Source organism: Cyanistes caeruleus, chromosome 8, assembly GCF_971803275.1.
Source record: "Cyanistes caeruleus chromosome 8, bCyaCae1.hap1.1, whole genome shotgun sequence".
In the NCBI taxonomy this organism is placed as follows: domain Eukaryota; kingdom Metazoa; phylum Chordata; class Aves; order Passeriformes; family Paridae; genus Cyanistes; species Cyanistes caeruleus.
The window spans coordinates 18822632-18842555 of record NC_141708.1 but is presented as its reverse complement, the minus strand read 5'-3'; the positions used below and the strand labels follow the sequence as shown (position 1 = coordinate 18842555).

At 44.9% G+C, this 19924-nt stretch overlaps 1 protein-coding gene and 1 long non-coding RNA gene across 2 annotated transcripts in view; one reads left to right on the top strand and one right to left on the bottom strand.

Moving 5' to 3' along the window:
* Positions 1-1468, bottom strand: part of LOC111931118 (uncharacterized) — a 32246-nt gene extending 30778 nt beyond the window's left edge. Inside the window, exon 1 of the long non-coding RNA XR_002865454.2 lies at positions 1329-1468. This is a non-coding gene — a long non-coding RNA (uncharacterized LOC111931118). The remainder of the gene's footprint in view (positions 1-1328) is intronic.
* Positions 698-19515, top strand: LOC111931117 (broad substrate specificity ATP-binding cassette transporter ABCG2-like). The gene is made up of 16 exons (XM_086899943.1): positions 698-999; positions 2634-2917; positions 3491-3550; positions 4824-4938; positions 7184-7336; positions 8042-8199; positions 9286-9437; positions 10630-10746; positions 11563-11828; positions 12393-12475; positions 12845-12934; positions 14408-14532; positions 14881-15035; positions 16409-16498; positions 17645-17757; positions 18635-19515. Exons 2-16 carry the CDS (start codon positions 2634-2636, stop codon positions 18780-18782), a joined length of 2109 nt encoding a protein of 702 aa, XP_086756069.1. The 5' UTR covers positions 698-999; the 3' UTR covers positions 18783-19515.
* The last annotated feature ends 409 nt before the right edge of the window (positions 19516-19924 follow it).

Sequence of the window (19924 nt, the reverse complement as noted above, 5' to 3'; positions counted from 1 at the left end):
TAAATTGATCTAGTAAAAGCTGTTATGAAAAAAACAATGCTGTACAGTGCTGCAGAAGGCAGTCAAACCGGAGGCAATTAATATGGTGACTTGACAGCTTTGCCACAAATAGTATTTATAAATCATAAAATTGGGTTTTTCCTGCATTCACAGTACCAAGGAACCTGGGGAGATAGAGCTTATTTATAGACATTAGTGCTTGGGAATGGGAAGACAAGGAGAAGGCTTGACCACAAACTGAAGGAAATCCAACATTCCTGATTTCACACGTTCTCCTATCTGGGAACACATGGCAGCACAGTGAGACAACCTGATGGAGAACGCGTCACCCCAGCAGGATGTCCTGACCCCCTCTGGGCCCACCAAGGGGCGCAGTGCCACGGAACAGACCGGGGCGGCAGCGTCACCCTGGGAAGGGCTGCTAATGGCCCCAGCTGACCCGGCTGGACTGGACCCATGCCCCGGGGGTGATGACCTTTCGGGGAGGTGGGAGGGCAGGAGGCAGAGTGGGCGCTGCCTCCCACTGCCGGTCTGTCCGTGCCGTGCCGTGCCGAGGGGAATTTCACGGGGCTCCTCGTGTCCGACGCCCGCTGCCCGCACTGGGGGCTCCCGGCGAGCGATCACCGCGGCTTTGTCCCGCTGCTCTCCCCGCCCCGGGAAGGCGGGCTGACAGCGCCGGCAGCCCTCGGCACCCCGGCACACGGGGGCTGCTCCGCGCCGCCGCCCCGGGCCCAGCGCTGCCGGCGGGGACAGCGCTCCCGCAGCGGGGCCCTCACACGGCCGGGCTCGGCACGGCCCCGCCACGGCCCCGGGGGTCGCGCCGCCCGCGGAGCGGGGCTCCATCACCGCCGCCTTCGCCCGCGACCGGCGGGGTTTGCGTGACACCGCCGGCACTCCCCGCCGCCGCTTTATGTAACCCGCCGCTCGGACCCGCTTATAAAACGCCGCCAAGGCAGAGCCACCGCCGCTCGGAGCGTGGAGCGCCGCGGCAGCCGCGCGGTAACGGCGCGGGCCGGGCCGGGCCGGGGCGGGGCGGGGGAGCAGCGCTCCTGGCGGGGCCGGGGCGGGCGAGCAGCGATCCTGGCGGGGCCGGGGCGGGGGAGCAGCGATCCTGGCGGGGCAGGGGCGGGCGAGCAGCGATCCTGGCGGGGCAGGGGCGGGCGAGCAGCGATCCTGGCGGGGCCGGGGAGGACGCGGGTGGGGGAGGAGAGCGGAGCGGAGCGTGGTCGGCCGGGTCGGGTCCTGGCTCCGGCTTAGTGGCGAAACGCGGGGCGTGGGTGGGTGACAGAGGGGCACTGCCGGGAGGGGCTGCTGCAGCCCCAGCCTACCTGTAGCCTCTGCTGGGCTTTCTCGTCCTCTGCCGTCCGTGCACACACACGCTTGCCAAGTGCAAATCGGTAGCTTTACAAAAACCTGCATAAAAGGGTGTACGGTGAACGTAACCACCGAACCCAGCCAGGACAGATACAAGCAAAACGTTCAAAAGTCTAACAAGGTCTTTGCCCCTAGTGTCAGTGTCATCCTGTTAGTTTTTTTTTTTTTTTTTCCCCTCACCATCTGTTGTGCAACCTTTCAAGAGTGTAAGCCATCTCTTGTTGATGTAACTAGCGTATCCTGTGTTGTATCCCATAAGCAAGTCTTTCCCAGGGTTGACTAGCCTTAGAGTTAAGTATGAGTCCAAACTAAACTACCCTTCCTTTGCTCTTAGTTTTATTTCACTTGTACAGGAAAAAGCTTCTGCAACTTGTTGCACTTGCACTGCTAGGAAGAGGCAGAGAGGAAAGGACAATTCCCATTTCTTTAAACCTGGCTTTTGTAGCTCCAGTTTCCCAGTAGGGTGATCATCTCTCTCTCCCTGAGAAATCTACTTCTGCTGTAGTGGTGGTCCTTGCTAGCTATCAGCCTCTTAGTCCTGGGAGGAAAGAAGTGCAGACGGTGGGAAATTGGTGATTGGTGGGATACTTCTACCTTCACACAAAATTCAAGGAACTAGCAATGGATGTGTTTGTGGTCAGGTCTTTCTCCTTGTTCTTTTAACCTGATGAGTACCTGCGCTTTCCCCATCATCACAGTAATTTTTAGCATGTGCAATTGTTATTTTAATCACATTTATATCTCTGAAACAGACTTGTGCAGCAAACAAGATGCGACTGGCCTTCATTTTCATAAACAACAAACATTTTTCTTGCTGTGGTTCTTTATATGGGTTCATTAATAGGCTTTCTCTGCTGGCTTTGTTGGGCGGCAGGGGGCTAAGCATGTTATGACTGAAAAGGGTGAGCTTGAATCTCTTTAAGTGGTGACAGTTTCCATTAGTAGTACCGACTGTGTTACAAAAGGTGGTGGCCAACATAGGTAGGCTTGTTTTTGCCTCATTAGATGCCCTTTGAGCAAGCATCATTTACTTCAAGAATATAATTCTTCTTCTTAAAGGTTAGTTCTAAATCTGTGGATTTCCGTGCCTTTGGGGACTACTGGATGTCTTCCGGTGCGGATGTCCATCCTTTTGGAAACTTGGCATGTGTACTGATTGGTGTGGTGCACATGAACTTGCTCTTCCAAGACACTTTCTGGAGAAATTTTTGTTCACACGTCTCCTTCCCCGTGTGTTTCTGTGTTCTTCATCTCAACAGATGGGAACTGCTCAAAACAACAGTGACCTCAAAAATCTCCATGCAGTGGAGCTTGACCTGTGTAACAAGGACATGATGTCAGACACCTTCGATCACAGCGTTATTTCTGTTGGAGAAGAGGAAGGAGCGGGCAGTTTCCAACGTTCTGTTCCAACACAAGAGTCCCTCCGATCTCCTCGTGGCTCCGTTGTGAGTTTCCATAACATCCAGTACTCTGTTAAGCAGTCCAGTGGATTCTTATGTAAAAGGAAAATCGTGGAAAAGAAGATTCTTCATGATGTTAAGTAAGTGTTTGCTTAAATTAAATACTAGAGGGTAGGAATTAATCTGCTGCTGTGAACCAGTGACCTCATGTCACCTTCCAGATCCAGCTGTGCTGGTACAGAAATTACTGCCCTCCTGCCAGTCAGCAGTTCATGTAAACACTTTGATTTGCTTTTAGGCAAAATAGCTGGGATGTAGATGAAGTAGTTTCAGTTATTGATTGGAGCAAATTAGGACCAAACTTGTGTGAACTCTTCTGCCCTAAGATCTAAGGACTCCCTTAACTGAGGCTCAAGGTGTAGTCAGAGGAAATGAGCAACAGAGAGCAGTTGTTGCTTCTTTTTAAGACCCTGCTGAGCAGAGAAGACACTTTATTTTTGTCTTTTGTAGATTGCTTTTTATGTCCAGTTCTGATTCTGTTCTGACTGGCAGTCTGGGACAGAAAGGAGAAATGCTTATTGATTTCAGATTTGAGAAGTTTTTAATCTCTGAAGTTTTTCTTTTAACAGCATTTTGTTCACATCTACTAAAATCGGCATATGGGTGGTCCTTGTAAATGTCCTTATTTGTAAACAACTCTTTCCTTCTTCCAGTGGCATTATGAAACCAGGCTTGAATGCTATCCTGGGGCCAACAGGGAGTGGAAAATCTTCGTGAGTACCTTCTGCTCATTTAAATGGACAGTCAGCTGTTCAAAATATATTTGGGATTCTGAGGGTTAGGGGAGATGTGAGGTATCTTCAGGCTTACACCTTTGCATGCCTTTGAGAAATCTGGGGATGCAGTTTGACCTCCTGCCCCTCTGTCAGCTTTGCTGAAGTTCTTGCACTGTGACTGTGTCACATCCCTCATCTGCTCCAGTTGGTGTTCCCTATTATTGCAGTCTGGTGGTGGCCTGAGTTAAGACACCAGGCAGAACTGAGGTGACTGGAGCTCAGATGTAGGCTCTGTTCTGACTAGTAATGGGGTGGGGATGGGGTACAAGCTCCCCTGGGGCATGGAAGATGTCAACCCCTCTGAACTCTCTGCAACATGAGAGTTCCTTGAAGCTGCTAGGCCAGACCCCTCTCTGGCAACTGACAGGAACATGGTGTAATGCAGTCTGTAGGATGCTCTGATCTTTACCCCAGCTTGGCTGTGGCCTGCTGGTGGGGGTACACATATGCTTGAGTTGTTTGGATGAAGGCACAGAGAAATACCATGTGACTATCTCCATCCAGTCCTAATGCTGTTTTCTCTCCTGTGGTAAGAGAGCTCTTTGTCACTCTTCCACTTTAAGAATGTCAGACAGTTGCAAATATGGCCAGGGTTCACACAGGTGTGTCTTTGTGGTGACCATTGATGTTCTTTTCTAAGGAGCCTGCTGGTTAATCAGGATGCTTTCAAGAGCAGCACTTCATCAGGGCAGTTTACTTATCTGGCAGACAGGCTGGCCTCTGCATTGGCAGTAAGGAGAATCCAGTGATACATTAAAAAAAAATACTTTCTAGAATTAATCTTAACTCTTGTCTTGTTTACACCCATATGGATTAATTTCCTTGAGATCAGAGGAGTTAGTTCAGTGCTCCCCTGGCTGGAGAGCAGCCTGCAACGACTCAGCAGGGTGCTTTTGTCTCTGTGCATTTGAGGTTATCTGTAAATACACAGACCAAGTTTATGTCTGTAGGGGGTTGACTGTTGTGAATTGTGAGCGTCTGTACACTGCCATACTGCTGTGGCACACCGTGTGCTGGAAAATCCTGGATGTACACCAGACTTTCTGTACAAAGAGCTAAAGCCTGCAGAGTAGGGGAAGCCCCTTCCTGTGCCCTCTGGTTTCAGCGCACTGTGAGCAGGCTGTAACTCAGTCATGGCTGGTGGTACTTACCCAGTCAAGGGTAAAGGCAGCGGTTATTGCAAAACCTAATGCCTGGTGTTTGTTTGAAGTCTCCTAGATGTGCTGGCTGCCAGAAAGGACCCAGCAGGTCTGTCTGGAGAAGTGCTTATAGATGGCATCCCACAACCTCCAAATTTCAAGTGCATCTCAGGATATGTTGTGCAGGTGAGTAACTGCCTTCCTGGAGGCCTGGGAAACCTTGCAGTGGGAGACCACATAAGATGAGGAAACATGAATGACTAGTTTAGGTAATTTTCAGTGGTCCCTACAGAGCCTAATTTGATAACTCAGATGTTACAGTGTTTAGTTTTTATCTGGGATACGGAAGACAGTAAGATCAAACTGTTACTCCAGCCTAGCCAGGCATAGAGGTGTGTCTTCCCACAGCCCCATGGATGCCCAAACTGCTGGTCTACTGTGACTTGTCCTTTGGGCTCTGCCCTGAAGTGCTAGCAAAGGTTTTTAAAAAAAGGAGGAAAAAAATCATGACACCCAAAATCTCTTGTTGTTAAACTCAGAAGCAGTTCTAGCTGGCAGAAGTACCTTCAAACTATCAGACAATAATTCTAGGAAATAAATAGATCCCTGCTGTTCTTCCTCTGATTCTAGCTGGCTGTGACAGAGGTTCATTCCACTTGGAGACAGGAAAACCCAGCTGAATCTGCGGAAGTGGGTGGAGGCCTGGACCAATAATAGACCCTCAAAGCCCTGGGGAACTTTGGGGAGAAGGGGATTCTTGGCAGCTGTATGAGCAGCCAAATCTGGAAGCCATCCAGGGTTCTGACTGCAGGCAGATGTGACACAGGCAGCTGAACACTGCCAGCTGGGGGCTCTGGAAGGATCCATGCGATGAGACTGGTGCTAAATCTTGATCCTGCAGGTCAGAGATCCCCAAATTCTCAGGAGATGATTAATAGCTAGTAAGTTTCTTACAAGTGGTCCCAGTTGGAAACACTTGTCTCTCAAATGTCCAAAGCAACCAAACATAACCTTAAAATGTTAAGCAACTTGGTGAAACGTTAAATGGTTTCTCCCCCTTCCCACCCAATGCAGCACTCCCTGGATCAATAAAGATGGATCAAAAACTACAAGCAGCACTGAAGTCCTAAATACGTAATTATAGGATCATTTTTATGCAGATAAGCATATAGGCATGCTAAGTCATCTGTCACCCCTATAAAATTACTGGTGGTCTCCATTCATGCTGTGAGAGTGAAGGTGTCATGTCACTGATGGTTGTGCTTGGTATTAAGCTTAAATTCACAGTTTAGTTTCCAGTGTAGTGACTCAACAGTTGTATTGGTGGATCTGAGAGTGGAGAATGGGAGGCTGGGATCAGAGACTGAGGGGTTATGGGAAGGGAAGGGAGGATATGAAAGGCCTAAACCATCTTTGGCAGCAAAGCAGCACATTCTTGTCTTCCTCTGTTAAGTCCAGTGCCAAACATGGTTGACTGGTATATTATTTGCTGGTGATGCACTACAGCTGACATGGGCAGAGTCTTAAAGAAGGCAAGAATCTGGTGCCCTGCAGCTTAGGGGATGTCTTCCAGAGATGGCTGATGTAACAGGCAAGTTTGTCAGCAGCTATCCAGTGTTGCAGCCCTTTCTCATGATATGGTAGGATACAGAATTGGTACAAATACCAAAGTGGGAGTGATGGAGATGCATGGAGCTCTGAATGGCGAATCTCTATTAGGCTCATGGTTGTTGCAGGTTGCTGGATGTTGCTCAGGTCTGTTATTTGGATAGATTTGATTTTCTCTCAAAGTGCACATGACTGTTGAAGGTTTTGAACCCTTAGAATAAAGTCTTAGGTCCAGGAGTTGTACATAGCTGAAACATGGCAGGAACATCTTGGTGCAATATTCTTGCTTCTCTGAGAAGCTGCTGCCAGTGAGGAGCTGGGGAACACTCCTTGTTGGCAGCTGAACTCAGCGGGTACTCTGGACCACAAAGAGGCATGGCTTATAACTGGGAACAGAGCTGACCAGGGTGATTCCCTGAGTGTCTCTACCTTGAACACTGAGCACTAGCAACATCCTTTGGCTCCAACTGGCTTCCAGACAGGAGTTTAACTCTACAAAATCACTACCTGCTTTGCCGCACTTTGGCTAGTAAGAAAAATGCACATGCAGTGCAAAGTGGCACTGTCTGCACTTGAACTTCTCAGCCTGAAAGCAGGCTAGGGGGTTGCTTGGTGTAAGCTGTGGGGCCTGCAGAGCTGCAGTCTCCCCTTGACTGCTGCTGAAGGACTTTGAATCTCATGTCATGTAAAATTTAAAGGAGTTGTCCTTCAGTCTGGGTTCCACTGTGGTCTGCAAACAGTTTATCCAGTTACTGCCACTAAGGGACTCTGATACCCACTCTGCAGCTGAGGAGTCTTTTCAACTGTCCATTTGTACTTTCAGGATGATGTTGTTATGGGCACAATGACGGTGAGGGAGAACCTGCAATTCTCTGCTGCACTGCGACTCCCCAGCTCCATCAGCATTAAGGAGAAGGAAGAGCGAGTCACCCAGATTATCAATGAGCTCGGATTAAGCAAAGTGGCTGATGCTAAGGTGAGCAGAGAGAACACCTTTCTCAGAAATCATACTACCTCTGGAAACTGAACCATTTGTCTCTGGGCAGTATGGTGTATGTAGTGCAGTTACAGGAAGCTAAACAGGAACTTGACTAAACCATATTGCATGCAAGAAATCAGTCTCCAGCTCAGGAGGGAGCTTGGAGAGAGGTATTTATATTTGCTACTAAAGGGAGAAGATTTTGGACCGTGTCCAGCATGTTGTATAAATTCAGAAGGGAAAGAGTCGCTTAGTCATTGTATCTTGGAAAGTTGTTCAGTCACTTCCTGGCTTTGTGGAACAAGACAAGAAAATTGTTTTCTCATTTCTGAAAGCTCTGAGGGATAGAAAACTGGTCTTTGATGGAGAAGTTCTGTGCAGAGCTTGTATTAACAGGCAAGCTACCAAAAAAAGGCATCCCCACATGCCAATGCCTCCTCTGAATGCTGTGACCTTGCTGTGTCTCTTCCTTGTCAGTGTCATCCTTGTTCCCTGAAATCATAAGGCACCTGGTACCTCTGAAAATCAGGCTCAGCATACTGTTACCCAGTCCCTCACACTGAGTCAAAGTCACCTGCTGCTGGCCCTAGAGTTCATTAAAGGGACTCTGAAAATGAAAACGGCTGGGTGTTGAAAGCCCACAGCTCCAGAGCATGCACTGACTGGGTCTTATTGAAAATATCTGATTTCTTCTGCTTGCAGGTAGGAACTGAATTGATCCGGGGAGTGTCTGGAGGGGAACGGAAGAGAACCAACATTGGGATGGAGCTCATCACAGAGCCACCAGTCCTTTTCCTGGATGAACCAACAACTGGCCTTGATGCCAGCACAGCCAATGCAGTCCTCATCCTTCTGAAGAAGTAAGAGTCAGCTCTTCAGAGCTGTGTTGCAATTTGGTTTTCAAGTCATTAGTGAAAAAAGGAATGTTCTTATGACCAAGTAGTTATAGTTCTCCTTAAAAAAACCAAAAAACTAAAAACAACAAAAAAAACCCCCAAACAACTAGACAAATATACTCAGAAGTAGTGGTAAGTTATTTGTTTGGGTTTCTTCCAAGGCCTTTTTAAGCTTATGGGAATCTTTCCGCAGCAAGCATTGGATTGGAGCCCAAAAAGCAGATGTAGCTTGGACAGCTTCCCTTTGCCACAACGAAGGGTGGACTGGGAGGTCAGGCCTTGTAATCATAATTTCTTGGCCATCCATCTGAGTCTTATTACCTGACAAAAATCTTGAACTCAGATTAAACTTCAACTGCAGATTTACCCTCAGTGTCCTATGTTTTGGAGACGAGCTGTCTTCTGACAATTAGAACAAAGTTATGTGCAAGGAGGACGAAAGAGGCTTATTTAATGAGAATGACTTTCTAATCCTCCTCCTGGGTTTGTGGCATGTTGTCTGGTTTTGCTTGTGGGGGTTGCTTTGCTCTGGTGTTTGTGAATATAGGTCCTTGTTGGGCATCAGTGCTAAAGCACTTGAAAGAGCATCTGACAAACCTCAAGGAAAACTTGTTTTGAATTTTCTTTAGAGTAAATCTTCAGCAGAAGAGCTAATAGAAATCTCAGCTGGCCAGACTTCCACAGCTTGATAAGTAACACCTGGTACTGTCATTGAGCACAGTGGACTGTTCCAGTTAGTCAGGTTGACATCTGGTATAAAAAACATGTAAAGAGGGTTTATACACAGCTGTGGCCTCAGGCTTTGCTAGCTACAGACAGCATCTTACTTTGGCTACCTGGACTGCAGTGATGGTCTCCTGTAATGGTTGGTGCTGTCTTGAGAGTCTTGCAGGCAGCATCTGACGCAGTGGTAGAGAAGGGAGAGAAGAGTTTTCTGGGTCAAGACCCTGAGAAGTTGCCAAGTATTTGTCTTGGATTTTGATACTTAGGGTTTACCTTCCTGAAATCCAAAGTGTGGTGTATTTAAGAGATGCTTTGTTTCTGTTTCAGGCTCTCAAGAAGAGGGCGAACCATCATATTTTCCATCCATCAGCCTCGTTACTCCATATTCAAGCTGTTTGACAGTCTGACATTACTGGCTTCAGGAAAGGTGCTGTACCATGGTCCTGCAAAGCACGCCCTGGAGTACTTCAGTTCTATTGGTAAGTCTTCCATGCCAAGAGCAAAAGCAACTGGCTCATGAGTTAAATCTGTGTGTAGATTCATGCCCTAGCATTGGATAACAGGCCCATGCTTTTCTATCACTAGGATGTTAGAGACTGTACACATACAGTCTGAGCAGTGTTATGTTAGAACAAGAAAAAGACTGAGAAACCCAAAAATTTTCAAGAGAAGAGAGCATGGCTCTCTTGCCTTTGTTTTGCCTTGCATGAGGACAAAAGCCAAGAATCACTTAGACATGTATAATCATCATGTCCAACAGACAAGATAATGCCTGTACTTGTACCAGGCCTCCATGGCAGATCCAGTGGCTTTTGAACCACAGCCTGCAGATTGGCAGCAATCTGTACAGATTGATCCAAAAATATGCTCCAGACTGAATGCAGGTGGGCAGCCAAGAGGATAAAATTACGGTGTGTCTTTAAGATGGGTTAATAGTTGCACTGCTGGGTGGCTGCCCTGTCTCTGAATAAGTAGGGTGAGGGTGCCTGTCTCTAATGAAGAGAGAATGTGGAGTGAACTTCCAATCTTTAGATGCAACTGTGGACACATTAAATTATAAGTTTTCCCTGCCTTTAAGGGAGGTGCTTTAACCAATGTCAGTACTTCTGCTCCTCCTCTTAGTAGCTCAGTTCCTTTCTCTCAAAGCTGTAGAAGCATCTTTGGGTTTGTTTGTTTTTAATTTCCTCCTTGTCCCATACTTAGAACTGTATTATAAGAAGCTGCTCTTGGACAGCTCTTCCTCAACCTTGTGACCAGGGAAACACCAACAAGAGTTCAGCTTCTGGAAGAAATATCTGAGGCTGTAGAGCAGACATCCAGGAGCCTCTGCTGAGGAACTGTGTGTCTTTCAGAGTGGAATGTGGTTGAACAGCACTGGGAAGGAGGCAAGAGCTGTCCATACTGAGCTATGGTAGAAGCAAGTTAGAGATTCCTTCTCACCTCATCAGTGAATAAGCAGCTTTGAAGCTCTTTAGATACACCAGATTCACCATCTCCTAAATCCTGTCCATCTACTGCTGAAAGTAACTCTTAGGAAAATCTGAAGTTTTCTGCTAAAAGGGTTATGGAAAAGTGATATAGTATTAGATGTGACCTTCTGAGGTGTGCCCTGTGCAATGCAAACACATTAGATGTGTGATTTTGATTTGGTCTGTTCTTTTTTTTTTTAAGGATATGAATGTGAACCCTTCAATAATCCAGCTGACTTCTTCCTCGATGTCATAAATGGTGATTCAACTGCTGTGGCAGCAAGCAAGGGAGATCACAGACCTGTGGACACAGGAAAAGGTAAATTGTGAAGGAGAAATCACTGCTGGTTAGTGTAGAAGGGAAATTGTGTGTGGTGATGGCAAGCTTTTATTCTCTGGGTTTTCTTGAGTCTAAGGGCATTTCATTATCTTTTTTTTTATTTCCTACTAGTAGATATACTTTGTTTTGGGCTTCTTTGAAGAGATCAGAAGACTTTTTAAGTGTATTTTTTCACTTCAGTAGTATAGGAGAGCAATGACAAATACCAAAAATTAAAAAAAAAACAAAGAGTGAGGGAAAGACTGGAAAAACTAGAACTTAGTCTCAAGAGGCAGCTGACAAGTTCAGTGACATAAGAGGCTGCTGCAGAGAAGACAAGGTAGATTGGCTAAGGAGTGTTGGATTTACAGGAGAGTGAAAGAGATTTGAACTGTTAGAGAACAAATTCTCTACCAATATAGTGAGTGAAATGTTTGGAAAGGCTTGGAGATCATGTAGCACATTGTTGACTGAAGGACTATAAGGGAACAGATTTTGTAAAGTAGTTTTTGGTGATGTGAATCAGAGCAAACATTGTTTTTTCCCAAATTCAATGAAACAATGGTTTTCTGGTGCCATGTTAAAAGAATGTGACCATTTTGTGCCAGAAAGAATGGGCAGGTTAACTAGGTTCTATTAAAAATGTAGGAAAAACCTCTCACTCAGGATAGCCTCTTAAACTCAGAGCTAAGTCTTGAACAACTCAAATTCTCTGGGCATTTCTGCATTTTTCTTCAGCCTCCAGAATTGCTGAGTTTATATCTGAAGGTCAGGTTCACAGGGAATCAGAAGCTATGTCTTGTTTTTCTCACTCAGAAGTGAGCAGTGACAATGGAGTGGCAGAAGAGAATGTGGATAGCAATGTGGTAGATGTGCTGCACCAGAAATATCTCAGCTCCAGCCTATATCAGAGCACAAAGGAAGCACTGGGAAAAGTGGAACTTGGACGGGGAAGCAAGCAGAGACTATCCAAGCAGGAGCATGAGATTACCTATGCAAATGGATTCTTGACTCAGCTCTACTGGGTGTCCAAGCGTTCCCTGAAAAATCTCATCAGGAACCCACAGGCCTCCATTGCACAAGTAGGTAACAATTGCTAAAAGTCTCAGATTATTGCTGCTCTCAGTCCCATAACCTGCAGTTTGTAGGACAGAATCATGTTTTCAAAGGCAGTTAGGGAAGCAGAAAAGTCCTGTGCCACTGCCATCTAAGTGGAGTGTGATGCTCAGCTATCTTTGTGGCCTTTGGAAAAAGATCTCCAGTTTAGTTTAGCACAAGGGCTACTGCACTGAAGATTTGGGTGCGGGGAAAGTGCTCCATTCTCTGGTTCACATAGGGAACCTCTAGGGTGATATTAATTTTGTGCCTCACTTTAAAATTTAAACTTGGTTATTCTATAAGCATGTTTCTACTAAACTCTGCTAGCTCCTCTGAAGTAGAAAAGTGAAGGGGATAAAATCTGAAAAACCGTCATAAGGATTTTAATTGTCTGTGTCATAGGTACACATTGCCTCACAAGAGCAAGGCTTTAGGCAGGTGTGAAACTTAAACCCTGCATATGACTTAATAATGTTAGTTCCTAATTTTTTACTTACCTGAAGGATTTCCTTTTTCCTTTCTTCTTTCCACATTTCTTTCTTGTCCAGATTGCCGTGACCATAATTCTAGCCTTGGTTGTGGGTGCTATCTTTTTTGGTGTAAAACTGGACCGAAGCGGCATTCAGAATCGGTAAGATGAAAAGCCACAGCTTTGCTCATTTTTCTATCTGTAGCAGTCGGGTTTGAGGCACAGGGAAGGAAGGCCTTGGGATCTACTTGAAATACAAAGGAGGGTTGGGTTCACAAGTCTCAGTTCACTGCAGCATGGAATTGTCAGGGGTCCTAAAGGGGCCATAGTTCTGTCAGTCTTGCACGTAAGTACAAAGGGGATGTAAAAGGGAAGATAAAGGATACAGCTAAGATTTTCAGTAGCACAGTTAAATATCTCCATTCTGTGAACGGAGAAAAGCACTGACTTGATGGTGTGATGATGTCTGAGGCTACCACTGTTTGTTCTGGTTGTTCTCTCACTTTTCTATTGTTCTGTTTTGCCGTCTAGGGTTGGATCCTTGTTTTTTGTCACTACAAACCAGTGTTTTTCCAGTGTCTCTGCAATTGAGCTATTCATCAGAGACAAGAAACTATTTGTGTAAGTAGTAAGGCACTTGGATTGTCTCATACGCTGGAATAAGATGGGGCAGTATCTTACACGCTGAACAAAATTATTGCCACCAATACTTGATTGCTCCCTTGCAACATCAGATTGTAATAGTAATGCACAGTTAGTCTGTAGAGCAGGGATGTGAAATACTAAGAGCTGGGGGAAGGAGGAAATGCTTTTACTTGCTCGCTGTGTGACAGTTTACTGCTTTTCCTACCCTCTTTTGGTAAAAGCTGCTTTTGAGTTCTGCATCTGTGAATCCTGTGGACTGTGAATCTTACCTGCCCTCTTTCTCACAAGCACTGACACACAGTCTTGCAATGGTCCTAAAGAGGCAAGACTGTGCAAAAATGAAGGGAGAGTTCCTGGAAAAATTTTGCAAGGGATGCTCAGATGAAGGGGGACACTGTCTGGTTTATAAGGGCTCTCTAGTAATCAAGGGCATCTCTCTGTTTAGAGAGGGATGTGCTTGATTATTATATTGTTGTTGTAAGTAATTACTTTAATATATCATTAAATATAGTTACTGTATTTATTACCTTTATTTGCTTATAATATTATTTATGTGTAATATATTTATAATTATATTTATATATATACACATATATGTACATGTTTTTGTATGTGTGTATATGTTTGTAAATGCATGTAGATACAGTATACACACATGTATACTTACATATATGTTGAAAGTGTAGTTTGGAGGTGCCTCCAACTCATGCAGTAGAAGGGCAAGAGACAGATCCTGTGCAGTAAAAAGGAAACTGGAGATTTATGCCTGGAATGTACATGTCGACCCACAGGCTGCTCAGAGCAGCTTGATATTGTCCCTAACAGCTGCTCAGGAGTGAAATTGCCCCACACTGCCATTTCTTGCTAGTCTGGAAGACTAGCTTGCCAGCATAGTTTACCAGCTGCATCAGTGGGGATTTAGGCACCTCACCTGTTAAAGCATCTTTTCATGAGCTCCATTAAGCAGCAAAACAATCATAATGACATTTAATTGCCCTGTGAACTGGAGGTGAGTTTATGTCCCAAAGGTGTTTTCCCATTGCTGGGTATCATTCCTTCTTCCCTGGAAGCAGCTGTATGAGTTAGCAGTGGATGAAGTGTTCCTCCAGTTTATAGAAGCCTAATGCTTCCCTGCGCTCTTGTATTAAGGATCTTATTCTCTGAAAAGAGACTTAGGAGATTTTTTTATGATATTTTACTTAGCAATCACACAGTCTTTCATTCACTTTCCTTGGAGGGCTGTCAGTTTGATTGCAGGGTCTGAGAGACAAATCAGCCCTTACTTCATAGATTGTCAGTGATGGCACAGATAAAACAAGCATTTTGCATAGAGAGGAGTCAGTGGTAGAAAGAGCAGAAACAAATCAGGATAAACCAAACACGCACTCTAAGCCTGCTTCCTACAGAACCTCTAAACCTGTACAACCCCCCTCCTTCCTGTCCTCGCAGCCATCAGTACACCAGTGGATATTACCGTGTGTCTGCCTACTTCCTGGCCTTGATGATAGGAGATCTGCTGCCCATGAGAACTACTCCAGCCATCATATTCTCATGCATCAGTTACTGGATGATTGGTAAAGAATTGATGCTTTCATTGAACCTGTCATCTTCCAACACATTTGATTTCTGATTTAGCCAGATTCCTGTATCTATAACGTACTGCTGAACCTCCAACTGCTTGGCATCTTAACTTTGGAGGACTCTGGGGCAGGGGCAGAGACACCAGCAATCTAACACAGGGACCTGCCTGACAGCATCTTTTGGTTAAACTTTTTAGGCTTTTGAAGCATGCATAATTCCTGACAACTCCAAACTTGATCTTTCTTCCTGATTTGCCTGTCTTGTATAGGAATCCAAGGGTACCTCTCTGGAATTCATAATGTGGTTGTTTACTGGACTCTTACCTTTCTGGTTTTTGATAGGATACCAAGCTGTTGCAGGGCGGTTCTTCTTCTTCATGCTGACCCTGATACTGGTGTCCTACACAGCCACAGCCATGTCCCTGGCTATCAGTGCTGGGATGGATGTGGTGGCTGTGGCAAATCTGCTCATCACCATTTGTTTTGTCCTGATGCTTGTAAGTATGTTAAGGGGGTGTGTGCTCCTTTGGTGGATGGGAGGGAAGAGCCGAGAGCAGCTGAGAGGAGTGGGTTGAGCTAGCCCTGGGCAGGCTAAAATATTCATAGTCCAGTGGCACATCAGCCCCATGCTTGTGATTTTATTGTCTCTGTAGTCAAAGATAGATTTCTGCCAGCTCGTAGTCTAAGGGTTGAGTGCAGTTCAGTAGTTGTGATGCCACCAGAGCTTTCCTAACAATGTGCCACACTTGTCCTTACAAAGACTGACTTTAAAAAAATCTTGCATTTCCAGTATTAGAAATCTAAGTGATCAACTAGATCATTTAAAAGGGAAAAAAAAACCTTGAAATAAACTTTAGATCTGTTGATTTTTTGCAGTAATTTTTGCTGCCCAAGTGGGATTAGAAGGCACAAACCCTCTCTTTTTTGTAATCAAATATTTCCCTGGGGTTCTAGAAATTAATTCAATACTCTTCCCCAAGGATTTTTTAAGGAAGAGAACAAGTGAGAGAGAAAGGAATTTTGACTACTCATAGATGAGAGCTGTGAATTCTTTTTCAAAGAGGTGATGCTGGTGATGAAACTTCTTGACTGTGAAACCTACCAAGTTACATATTTCTTGTTAGATGATTTCATACTCTGAGCCACAGTACATCCCTTATTCTTCGATTTGCAATTTAACCTGCTTTTTCAATTAGCCAAGTGATAGTGCACTGCTTGAACTGCTCACTGTGGGTGTGGGTGAGAAGTGTGCTTGTGTAGTGAAGGGCAGCTGATGTACATTGAATTAAGTCACTCAAGTGCATAAGGACTAAGTATATAAGGACTGTGTCCTGAAAGATCACTTGTGATAAAGCAGAGGGTAAAGTGTCATTTTAGCTATGAAGACCACTTGTGCTTAGAAGTAAAAGCAAATCTTTTTCCAGTCAAGAGAAAACACGCAGAAAAGATGTAGGTCAGAGGGGAGGACTGAAATAATAGCAGTTCTTAAGGCTCCCCATTTTTCTCCTTTTTTATTCTCCACTTTCTCACCTCCCAGTCATCCTTCTTTAGCCTCTGGCTAGCTTGACCAAAGGATAGTCCTCCTGAGTAAGAAGTTGTGATCATGCCTTTTAGCTCACATGTGGATGTAGGAAACCTTTCTGACCTCTTTGCAAGCAGTTGAGCTGAAGTTACTTGGGTGTGCTGTTGGGCCAGCAGCATGGGAGTGCTGTAAGGTTCCAACTTGTGTCTGTGGGTACAGGGATAACAGCAGTAGTTGGTCCATCAATCCCAGTGCACCTCTGCTGGGAACTGCAGCATCTGTGCAGGAATGGTATTATTTGCAGTAAACAGAGTTTGTGACTCATAAATCTCTTCTGTTCTATTTCAGATCTTTTCTGGCCTCTTAGTGAACCTCCCTTCAGTAATGGGCTGGCTGAACTGGCTCAAGTACTTCAGCATCCCCCGATATGGCCTCACTGTGAGTAGAAAGTAGCATTGGTCTCCTCTGAGTAATGTAGCCACACTGCTGCTTCCTGGAGAGGTTTTGAGTATAAAGTGTGAAGTTTTCTTAAAGCCAGATTTAGTTTGTTTCGTTGCATGATTGTGGTAAAAAAAAACCAAAAACAAAAAAACCCAAAACAAACCAGCCAGCCTCAAAAAGGAAGCAAAAGTTAGAACTCTGTGTGAGAGCTGGAAGCCTCAGAGACTGAACAAACACTTTGTGCTACAGAATTAGTGCTGCTTGGACAGCAGCAGAGCAGGCCGTCCAGTCAGGCATTAATTCCTAGCCTGAATAGTTGATCCCTGTGGTTTAGAATAAAATCAAATATTGTACAGCCCCTCCAGACACTACTGTATGGGTGGCCAGTCTGAGGCCAATGACTTTCCAACTGGTTAAAGGATTTACTATAGTGCACAAGTCTTCAGTATGGCTTCCTCTGAAGTGAAATTTGACTTTTCTGAATAGTAAGCAGCAGAAATCTAAGGGTGCAGCTGCTTGAAACACAGTAGATAGATAGAGCAGGTCACAGGTGGTAGTTGTGTTTCCATCTCCTGTTTACATGCTGGCCAAGCCTCTTTGGAAGGAATAGTGTCCTACTTTGAGTAACAATGACTGAAATGAATGCTGCAGCTGGCGCAGGGTGGGAGATGTGCAAAATCTCATTGTTTGGGTATCACTGAGGTATTTTATCAGTGTTACTCTATGTGGAAGTGTCCTCTGAGATAGCAGTGAGTGCAGGATGCTAGTGCTGGGGAACCTTTCACCTCTTCAGCTGACTGTGCCATGCCTTCAGTGTGGTGGTGCTGGGGTTTCTGCATGCAGACACGTGGTTTTCTGGATAAGTAGATTGACCCAGGTGAAAGTGGATGAATGGGAACCTGTAGCTGGTAAGACAGAAACCCTTGGCTAAGCAACTTGGAAGCCAAGGCCTGGGACACCAAACCACCCTGCATGTAGAACCTGGAGCAGTTCCTATGAAAGGCAGGGATTAAGAGCTTAAAAATAAAAAGGAACATGAACATATGATTCCAAGAATGGTGGCATGTGTATTCTAGTAATTAAGTTCCTTTGAAGTATTTCAGTTTTAACACCCTAAACCATGAACTCTGCTTCTTTCCCTAGGCTCTTCAGGTGAATGAGTACAGAGATCTCTACTTCTGTGGTGACAAGAATCCAAATGCTACAGAATTTGTGGGAGATATGGGCAGTTGTCCCCCCAATATTACAGAAGAAATGTAAGTAACTCATGGTGTTTCTGGGCCTGAATCATGATGACTTGCTTAAAGGGAAGTCTGACTGTGTCAGAGTTTTTTACTGTTTGCAGAATAACCACGTATAAGCCAGTCTCAACATGTCCCAAAGTAATGTGTTTTAGGATTATACAGTAAAACTCCACAATTGCCCAAGAGTGAAGTAGGGATGAAACTTTACTAGGGAAAATAGGCAGATGAGCTAAATTAAGTTTTGTATTTGATAACCTAACCCTGACTGATCAGTTTCCCTAATAAATCCAGGGTCACTTAACAATGGAAATGCAGTGTTTGGACAGCTACAGAGTTGCTGGAAAGCAGTAGACCTGTGATCAGAAATATGCCTCCACCACAGAACTTGTTTGTAAATAATAACCTTCCTACAGAAACAGAGAGAGCCAAGGTATCTCTCTCACAGTGCTCCATTTTGCCCCATTTGAAATACTCTTGGCTATTGATACCTTAAGCTGTAGCAGCGCAACCATTTCATGACATGTACTAGAAAGATGGCAAACTGAGTATTTTGCAGGGAACAGTGTGAGGGCATTGTTTCCATGGCTTTTGGACTTCCAGTGATTGTTGAGGGGAAACTAATGCTTCTGTACTTACTACGGTTTAAGGTGGTTCTGAAGTTTCCTTATAAATTGCCAGTTATCTATAAAGAACAGTTAGGTTGCTACTGAAAAATTACGAGAACTAGAGATCTAGATTTGTCCCTTGAGTTTTATTTGGTGATGGGTTCTCTATCACCTCTTTTGCAGAGTTGAGGGTAGAAGGATCTTTGTGAAACAGGAATAAAAGTAATTACCTGAAGATGTGTGCCACATAGTAATATGAACTTGTGTCCTGTGCTTTTCTGCAGGTGTTCTGGTGAAGCATACCTGTGCAGCCAAGGAATTGCCCCTACCAGCTGGGCAATGTGGGAAAACATAGTGGCTCTCTTCTGCATGACTGTTATCTTCCTTATCATTGCCTATGCAAAACTCCGGTTTATGAGGAAGTTCACGTAGACTCCTGTGTTGCCTTGCCCTGCAGCTTCTCAGGTGTTAAAACTACAAAGCTTGTTAGGGCCTACTGGAGATTGCCAAAATGTTTTAGCTGAGTTTGCTGGACTTCAGATGGGAAGCCTGTTCCCCTGTTTCTGGAGCATGATCTCCACAGGATTGCAGGTGTTAAGAAGAAATGCATTAATGTACATTGCATAAGTGATTTTTCCTAAGAAAATATAATTCTCATAATTTGTTAGGTACATATCAAACTTTATATTGTAAACCATTATTATTCTGTGGCCAGCTTATATAGACAATATGTCATTGAACATGTGAGCTTCTCCATCACAAAAGGTGGAAGGTGTTGGTGGCATTTATGCATTGATTTGTTTCCCCTTGTTAGTGCCTGTCGTATCTGAGGACAGAGACTGTTCACAGTGTGTTTGGGATGAATTTGATTTGGAAGGCAGTACAGAGACCAAGCACTCATTACCAGGAAAGAACAGTTGTACTTTTAGTAGCTTCTCGGTGGAAGCTACTTCCAGAAACAACTTTAGCTTCATTAAAAACTAAACAGCAGTGGTATTAAATATCTCACCTAAGAAGAGAAATATATACTGTTGTACTGCAGAAAAAAGAAACCAAAAAATTTCCCTCCCCACTGTGAACAGCAAGAAATAGATTTACTACTTAAAATGAGGAGAGGGAATTCCCTTTTTCTTTATTTTTTTCTAAATAAAAATTTGTATACTTATTACTGGCAGGAGTTTTTAACAACAGACACAGTTCTTAGCTACACTATCTCTATACAGTGCTACTTATGCTATGGACTGAAAAAAACCTATGTAGACACTGCTGTGGCAACTACAGCAACACGCACCACAGTCCCCACAGGATGGACTATCGTGCCGGTTCTTGTCTCCTGCCCACCTCATCAGCAACAGAAGAGATGCTTTTAAATCGCATCAAGACCTGCAGCTGTAAGCGGATCGGCTAAGCCAAAGGAAAACGTCCTCAAGCACAGGACTGAAGAGTTTTCCTGTGAGGGTCGGGCTGGCAGCAGCCGCTGGCCCGGGCGTGCGGTGTGCGAGTCCTGCCGGTGTCCCTGCAATGAGCGGCCCGGTTGCGGTGGGAAGGGGGAAATGATCGCACTCACGGCGCAG

What these genes read in the sequence shown, in the direction of transcription:
- LOC111931117 (XM_086899943.1), top strand. Translation starts at nt 2,634, where the DNA reads ATGGGAACTGCTCAAAACAACAGTGACCTCAAAAATCTCCATGCAGTG. An exon ending in AGAGACAAGAAACTATTTGT is followed by an intron (nt 12,935 to 14,407) that starts GTAAGTAGTAAG and finishes CTGTCCTCGCAG; the next exon opens with CCATCAGTACACCAGTGGAT. An exon ending in CCCAATATTACAGAAGAAAT is followed by an intron (nt 17,758 to 18,634) that starts GTAAGTAACTCA and finishes GCTTTTCTGCAG; the next exon opens with GTGTTCTGGTGAAGCATACC.